The sequence below is a fragment of the Periplaneta americana genome, chromosome 6 (genome assembly GCF_040183065.1).
Source record: "Periplaneta americana isolate PAMFEO1 chromosome 6, P.americana_PAMFEO1_priV1, whole genome shotgun sequence".
Taxonomy (NCBI): Eukaryota; Metazoa; Arthropoda; class Insecta; order Blattodea; family Blattidae; genus Periplaneta; species Periplaneta americana.
Window position 1 is genome coordinate 8,342,929 of NC_091122.1, and position 8,435 is coordinate 8,351,363.

Below are 8,435 nucleotides of genomic sequence, written 5' to 3' on the forward strand. Positions count from 1 at the left end.
TTTAGGAATATAATATATAGTAAACATAACCTATAATATTTCCTTCTGAATGGGAGGGCATTGGAGACCACTACAATTAGACAGAAAGGGGCAACTGGGACAGTAAACATAACCTATAATTTCAACATATCTAAATATTCGTGCGGTGCAACTGAAAATTACTGAATCGTGCATAAATAAATGTACAATAATTTCGCAATATTTAATCGAAATAAAGGCAGGTAGGTCTATTACACACACGAACAACGAATCGTGCATAAATAAATGTACAATAATTTCGCAATATTTAATCGAAATAAAGGCAGGTAGGTCTATTACACACACGAACAACGAATCGTGCATAAATAAATGTACAATAATTTCGCAATATTTAATCGAAATAAAGGCAGGTAGGTCTATTACACATATGAACAACGTAATTTTCACAACAAAAATAATATTACACCTTAACTCGCAAAGAATTATGTCTGAAGTGTCTCCTAATCATTGTTTTAAATTTTATTAATGCAATTACACTACATTTTTGAGAAATATATGTTACTTTTTATGCATTCCAATTAATTTATATGGTTGAAACGCCACCCTTCGTAATCGGGTTAAGCGAGTCACATGATCTGCACTACGGCCTGTATTAGATCACGATGCCAGTGACACAGTCTACTGTTCCTAGCGGCTAGCAACTATCGCGAGAAATGCAAAAAATCACCCCAAGCTTCGCGACTGTATATACTAGACTGTGCTTATACTGCCTAAAGTAGTTAAGAACACATCAAGAGGTTCGCAATATTTCATTGTTTGTGTTGATGGGAAATGTAGCAATATAGTCACGATATTGAAATATGCGTGTTTTTGGTTCCATTGTACTGATATTTTGTTTCTTTGCTTTACCAATGTTCTTCTCCTAGATCTTCAATAGCCGATCATTCAAATGACTCATGTGGTAAAGCGCGCAGTTTGCATGGGTATGACCCATACCACTGTTCTTCTGATCAGCGATTTATACTAAAAGCATGTTTTTGTGCGTTTCTGAGAGTTCCAGGTCAAGAACATTCCTTGTAAGCACAAACTTTCCTGCGATTCAATTCCAAGTATAGCGGCAACAGAATACAATATAGTAATAAAAAACATTGCATTCTCTTGATGCTAGAGGTTTTATCTCGATAGATCTCTGCAATTCAGGGGCTCACAAGCCAACATCCTCATGGCGGCAAATAAAAAAGTTATTTCTTCTTCCACCATATTTATAACGTCAAAACAAGTGCTTATAGAAATTTTGGCCACCTCGAGTGAATTTAAGCAGGTCGTCCAGAAAGTAAGCTTCCCTAGGAAGGAAAACACAATTTCATGGAAAGATTTGATGGAACAGATACAGCAGTTGAGCTATTGTTCAACAAATTCCCTACTGGAATTGAGACATTTGTCACACCGTGTGATCAACTTTTGTATCCCTGTGTCGTAGAAGTTTGCCGCCCGGGATCGGAACCAGTGTGTGACAACCGTCTGCACCTGTCTGTCGATCCAATGTCTCAAATTCCAATTGAAAATATGTTGAAAAATACGTAGATCAACAATTGCTGTATCTGTCCCAATAAATTTTCCAATCAAATTGTGTATTCTTTCTGTAAACGAACCAGGGAAACTTACTTTCTCGACGGCCCTCGTAATAGCGCTCGAGTGACCAAAATTTGTATAAGAATTTGTTTCGACATTATTAACATAGTGGAAGAAAAAATGAACTTTTTTATCTGCCCCCCATGACAATGTTTACTTGTGAGTGGAAAAGGGACCCATGGCACAGAAATTAAATTTTGTGGGAGAAGCATTTATTTCTCTGAGATTGTATCTTCGAATGAAGAAAAGGTATTTATGAATGCTTATCATGTCCGGTAGATACATGCCACAAGACTGGAAGTTCACAAAAGAGGTCTGGATGCCAAGATCTGGCGGATTATCAAAGAAACTAAAAATCAACAGCAATGTGGCATGGGCGTCTTTTCCACCGAGCCCCCCAATTCTTTAATTAGTCAGGCAAGAAAAATACATTCAACTAGTAGGTTATTTAGTGCAGAAGAAATTGGTGATAGCTGGATGGTATTTGGAGAGATGAGACCGAAGATTCGCCATAGGTTTCCTGGCTTTCGCCTTACGGATGGGGTAAATCTCGGAAGAAACCCAACCAGGTAATCAGCCCATGCTGGAGTCAAACCCACGCCCCTGCGAAACTTCGGATCGGCAAGCAAACGCCTCAGCCGATTGAGCTACACCGATGGCTTATTAGTAGTTGTAGTGCTAGTATGTCATCTAACGCCTCAACGGAACACTCATTCTTATTCAACTCCCTGAGGAGATGTTGTTACGTATTTTATCACCCTCTACAATCCAATTACCTCAACCGGCCCTAAACTCGCGAACTCCAGGTTCAATGGTATCATGGCAAACGCTACACCACCGACGAGGAACGGGGAATGTCATGGTAGCACCATGAATTCAATCACTTTTAATCACGTAACACTGATAACGAGAAAGTATGTGTCATCTTCGTAACGCTCCTTCTGTTTTCATTAATCTGTAACAGCAATGTCACAAACTGCACGTTTTTAACTCTAAATGCAGGCGCTACAGTCTTTCGTACAGTCAAACAGAACCCACTCATGATTTTATTTTAACATTTTAGTTACAAAATGCTTCAATGTGGTTAGTGGACTCGCTGTGATTCTCCGGAACTCACAGTATCTACTAACCTGCGAATAAAAACTTTTCCTTACTTCTCCTTCATATATTTTTACAGAGGTCACAGCAGTTGATTAAGGCTGCGAGTCCTGAAAATAAAGGTGAGCTACTGATTAAATATTTTCCTAGTCCTGACGCCAAGTTAAGATCATAATTTTATTTGTAAACGACCACGACATAATTGTATAGAAAAATAATACACAAGCAAGCCATGAATTAAATATAATTCAAACATGTAATTCTAAAATTCGAGGTTTTACTCCTTCAGGGAAGAATTAAGACTGTATTTTTGTACGTGTTATTTTCCTAAGAATAAACAGTAAAACATTTACGGTCTTACTCATAAACCGTGAACAGTTTTTATGCGAGACTTATGCAGGGTTGAGACAGAAAACGTTACTAATAAACCATGCATAAGCGATGAATGTATAAACAGTCTGTAACTATACAACTGGAATTGCTTTGCAGTAGTTATATACACGAAACCCCTTGTTTAAGCGTTGTATATAGAGAAAAAATGGCCGCCCCTCTAACAGCTGTTCGTATCGACTGTCATAATTTATGATGATGGTCGCCTTGTAACCACAGAATAACAAACCAAAGAGCACAGAATAATTACAATAATATTGCTGTAGCTTGTATTCTTTGACCAAAGTATAGTGTGGTAATAGATAAGAGCCAGTTGTACTATCGATACTTAACACGGCACACTAGAGCGCTCTACCAGATGCAATAGAGAACCTCAGATATTCTATTATCTTTCATAATGAAGTAATGACGAAACTATGACTGTTATACACGACGTAGGTAGTGATTATTAGTAAGGAATTTACACACGACTTATAAACGAGCTATTCATTGTATAAGTATAACACAGTTAAACGTCTGTATATGCAGTTTTTATTAGAAAGACCACTAGACTAAAGCTGATGATGATGATGATGATGATGATGATGATGAAACAACATGCATAGCTGCGAATATTTAACTAGCAATTTAATTTAAGATTGTCTGAACCAAAATCAGAGATGTCAGTCCTACGTGTCCGCAGACTTTGCTCATGCTCATATTAGGACTACGATCTTCATTATTTAGCATATTTTATAGCCACAGTGAGTTGCTAAAATATACAGAATTGCATCATTCGAAAAAAAAATAAGTTAAAGTACTTTGTTGAGCATATTTGTGTATAATTGACAATTTTATCCTGATATGACATATTTTAATGACATATTAGTCATATTCACCACTTTTTTACCTGTCTATATGGAAAGTTGGATTCCTTCGTTCTGTGAATTTCTTACAAGTATGTTCCTTCATTTCCATGTGGTAAAAATTTAATACTTTCATATTTCCTTCCTCCCCTATTCTGTGGAATGTGCAAAAACAGGATCGCCCCTAAATGGTCACGAATCACGTCAAATATTTGCTATTGTTTTCATGCAGGTACAGAAAGGGGTGGATAGGCATCTCACTTGTAGCAACTGAATGGGGAAGTAGGGAAAACCACTTCCTTGCCAAATTTTAGAAAAGAGAGTGTGTGTGAGGAAAGCAAAAGAGGTACAAAGGACACCACAGCTAGGAAAATTGACCGTTTCTGTGTACAAAGCTTTGTTAGCTGATAACAGACAATTATTTTCATTTGAAAATTTTTACAAGTATTCATTGTACACTGCAACTCAGGTCTCATAATAGACATATAATGAAAGTTTATGAAAATAAGTTAGCATTTTCTGTTTTGAGTAAAATTTATATGCCTAGAAATTTTTTAAATTTCACTTTTTTCTCTTCTGGTTTTCATCATAGATATAGTCTATACTTCCAAACTAAACTATAATATATAAAATTGTTATGACATATTTCTGTGTTTGTTTTGTGATCTTGCCATGTCAAGAATTTCATTTCTGCTGCGGTGATACGGGATTCATCTGTTTTTTTTTTTTTTTTTTTTTTTTGTTAGTCCAGGTTTATCATACTACAAAAGTGTTATACTTTTCTTATCTTATTGTTCTGCACTCCAGACTTTATCACTCCAGTTATTTTTAAAAATTATCATGCATTGCATCCTATTCATTCTGACGAGGAATTGAGCATCCCACGTAATTAAAGGTATTTATCTGTTCTATTGCATTGTTATTTATTACTATTTTGCTCTTCATTGATTTTCTTCCTTTGAAGGCAATAGCTTAAGTTTTGTTACTGAAAATGTTTAATCCAAATTTTGGTGTAATTAATTCATATTTATAATGTATATAGATTTTTTTAATGTCTTCTGAATTTGCTCTTACGACTTGGTCATATATGCATATAAATTGTCTGAATGTTAGTATTTTTTTATATTTTTATTCCTTTTTATAACTTCTTGGTTCCCTCCTAAGCATGCGCGTCTGTGTTGAATGAAGTGCACAAAAGTATATTCTACTATCCATGTGCAAAAAAGATCAATTTTCATCTTCCCTCTTGCTTAAAAGAGTCCGTTATCCAGACGCTTGTATTTCTCTATTTTGATTATGCTTACATTTTAATGATTGACCTTTCCAGCGACAACAAAACGAAACTTCAACGTGCTCATAATTTGTGTGTACGTTTTGTAAGCAATGTTCGTAAATATGATCATATTACTCCATCCCTGGAAGCAATGTGTTGGCTTAAACTAGAGTCGACGGCAATTCGGAAGGCGGTAGTCTGCTAGCGTTTGCGTCGACAGAGACAGAGAAGGCAAGGCAGTGTACAACATTGCCACATCGTACTTCAGGCGCACGTGCGATGCAAATAGCGCAGGAGAGAATTTAAATCATCAAAAGACAATAATGACCTTAGCCGTTGATTACTGTAAGCATGACACCAAAAAACCCTGTTTCCTTCACTAACAATATTCTTTGGACTGTTCTCAATCCCACAACACATGCTTCTGCAGTCGTTTCTTGCACGTTGGCAACGTTGCAGCCAGCATCAAGATGGTCGGCAGCGTTGTGCTCGTCAACGTTTTTAAAATAATTATAGGCCTACACCTTAAACAATATTTTCCGCACCTGCCTGTGCAATATTTGTTTTTTTACAGTCTCTTCTTCCATTTATTTATCTTACACACACACACAGTAAATGTTAGTTTTACTTATTCAATGTATTGAAACACTCACTTGAACAAACGAACTTGAAAAGCACTTGTTACAGACTGATTCCGATTGGTTCTGCTATACAAGCTTGTGATGTCACATGCCAGAAATGCTACGACGCATATAGCAGCCGACCGCCTTCCGAACTGCCGTCTAGTCTTTCTAGATCAGAAAGGAAATTTACAATCACTTTTCCTCTTAGAAATTTTGAACTCTTCTATTCCTTCGTATCTGTCGTCTCGCTTCACTTACTTTTCTTCCCACCATAATCTGAACACACGCTCTCGCCATGAAACAATATTAAAAATACCATTCCATTGCACCTCCTCATACTCATCCTCTTTCACAATAGCACTACCAAGACTCTGGAACTCCTAGCATCAGGGACTGTCGAAATAAAATTGAATTCAAACGCAAACTTACTAGGCACTAGGTCAGTAATTGATTTCTTGTAAATAGTTCTCTTAATCTATCAAGAAATATTTCAATATCCGGTAATTTCATCACTGTCCAATTTTGTTATGATACTCTAGGTTTAATTTCTAATCCTGTAAATACAAAAAATATTCTTCTGATCTAAACTTCTATGATAAATTGCCTAGCTATCATTAATCAGATAATTTTTTCGTACTTTGATTTTTATTGTAATTGTAATTTTAATATTAATTGTAATTTTATTCTCCATATTATAGTTGTAATCCCCTGGTACAGTAGAGGGGCAGAGAAGACCTGACGGCCTTATCTCTACGAGGTTAAATAAATAAATACTAAAGTGGGAGACAGGAGGCGTCCTTTTCTGACATACTGATAAGGATGGATTGTGTTAGTCTTTAATCTAAAGTCACCTTCATTTCATTGCGGATTGGATTCGTTTTCATACTGTGGAATCTTGATTAATAATGTTCTTCTAATATCATCGGAAGCCTTTCCATAATCCGAAAAATGTAAGCGTGTTTATACATTGAACTCTCGTCTTCTTTCTAGTAATATTTTACAGTCAAATCTGCAACTATACAAGAACGACCCTTCCTAAATGCGCACTACTCTTCATCTATACAATTCTCTGCATAAAATTTTCATTTCTCATTTAATATTTGGACAGAAATATTACAGCAGGAACTCAATATGATTATTCCTCTGTAATTTTTGGGGTCTTTCTGATTCCCCTTATTGAATACTTTTAAAACTATGGCTTTTTACTCATTCTTTTGGTATTTTTTTACCTGTATTTCAAAAAGCTTATTTTGAATTTTACCATTACTCCACTTCTAAGGATATACCCCTGGGTCGACCTGGTTGGCGAGTTGGTACAGAGTTGGCCTTCTATGCCCAAGGTTGCGGGTTCGATCCCGGACCAGGTCGATGGCATTTAAGTGTGCTTCAATGCGACAGGCTCGTGTCAGTAGATTTACTGGCATGTAAAAGAACTCCTGCGGGACAAAATTCCGGCACATCCGGCGACGCTGATATAATCTCTGCAGTTGCGAGCGTCCTTAAATAAAACATAACATTTATACCCCTGGTACTCATTTGTTAGAGGCTGCGTAACACCAGAGCCATTATGCGCTAGAGACCAATGGAGAAAATCCATGACCCCATCGGGAATAGAACCCGCGACCTTGCGGCTTTTCAGAATTACATGAAGGCTTCTAGCAAAAGCTACAGCATAATCAGATTGCAAATATATTATTCTCCCACAGAGTTATACAGCAAGAAAATTTCTATCGGCAAATTAATTCTCGGCTCCACAAGTAAAGAACCCTGGCCTCACACCACTTCTACACAGATTACAGTGATTGACAGGCCAGTTAGGGGAAACTGTGTTGCTAAAACTTTCAGCTGTTGCCACGTTTGCTCTTGGCTGGACTCTAAATGTATTGTCTTTTGCAGCTGGTTGGATTATTTTCAATATACTATACTTTCTATTTAGGAACAAATTAAATCAATTGCACAATAATAATAATAATAATAATAATAATAATAATAATAATAATAGGTCATCACCGATGATCTAGTCGTTAGCATGCCTATCATTGGATTGTGCTTCTAGCCATATTCATAACATTTGCAATGTAACGTACACTGCGTCCATAATCGTAAAGGGCTACAGCTCGAGCCACATCATTAGGTCGCATCTTGTTTTAAGACAAATGTTACAACCCCACCTAAACTCAGGAAATGTAAAAATAAAGAAATAACGAATGATAACGATAATGAAGCACAAAATGGTTGAGACAAAATTGTTGTAGCTGAGACTCCGAAAGCAAAATTGGAATATTTGCTTGTAATGGCTTGTTTATAAAACAAAAAACAATCAACAATGTATACACGTCTCCATAACAACAGATGGCTACCATAATATTGTATGAGAAGATAATGTTTTGCAAAATACCAGCAAATATTAAAGTGTCCGGTTTTTTTTGTCCCTGAGTGTATTTATATTTAGTCTACTGTATATGCTATAGGCTAGGCCTAACAAATTTAGTAAACAAGATTAGGTTGTAACTTATTATAAGTTAAGTAACACTGAAAACTGTGATAAGGTGCACTATCACATACTATTACAGCATTTTCAGGACACTATTTTCG

At 36.3% G+C, this 8,435-nt stretch overlaps 1 protein-coding gene across 1 annotated transcript in view; it reads left to right on the forward strand.

Moving 5' to 3' along the window:
* The window catches only part of LOC138702176 (uncharacterized), a 44,167-nt gene extending 41,068 nt beyond the window's left edge, over positions 1 to 3,099 (forward strand). The window contains exon 7 of the mRNA XM_069829782.1: positions 2,789 to 3,099. Within this exon, the coding sequence (XP_069685883.1) occupies positions 2,789 to 2,884 (96 nt within the window). The 3' untranslated portion in view covers positions 2,885 to 3,099. The remainder of the gene's footprint in view (positions 1 to 2,788) is intronic.
* The last annotated feature ends 5,336 nt before the right edge of the window (positions 3,100 to 8,435 follow it).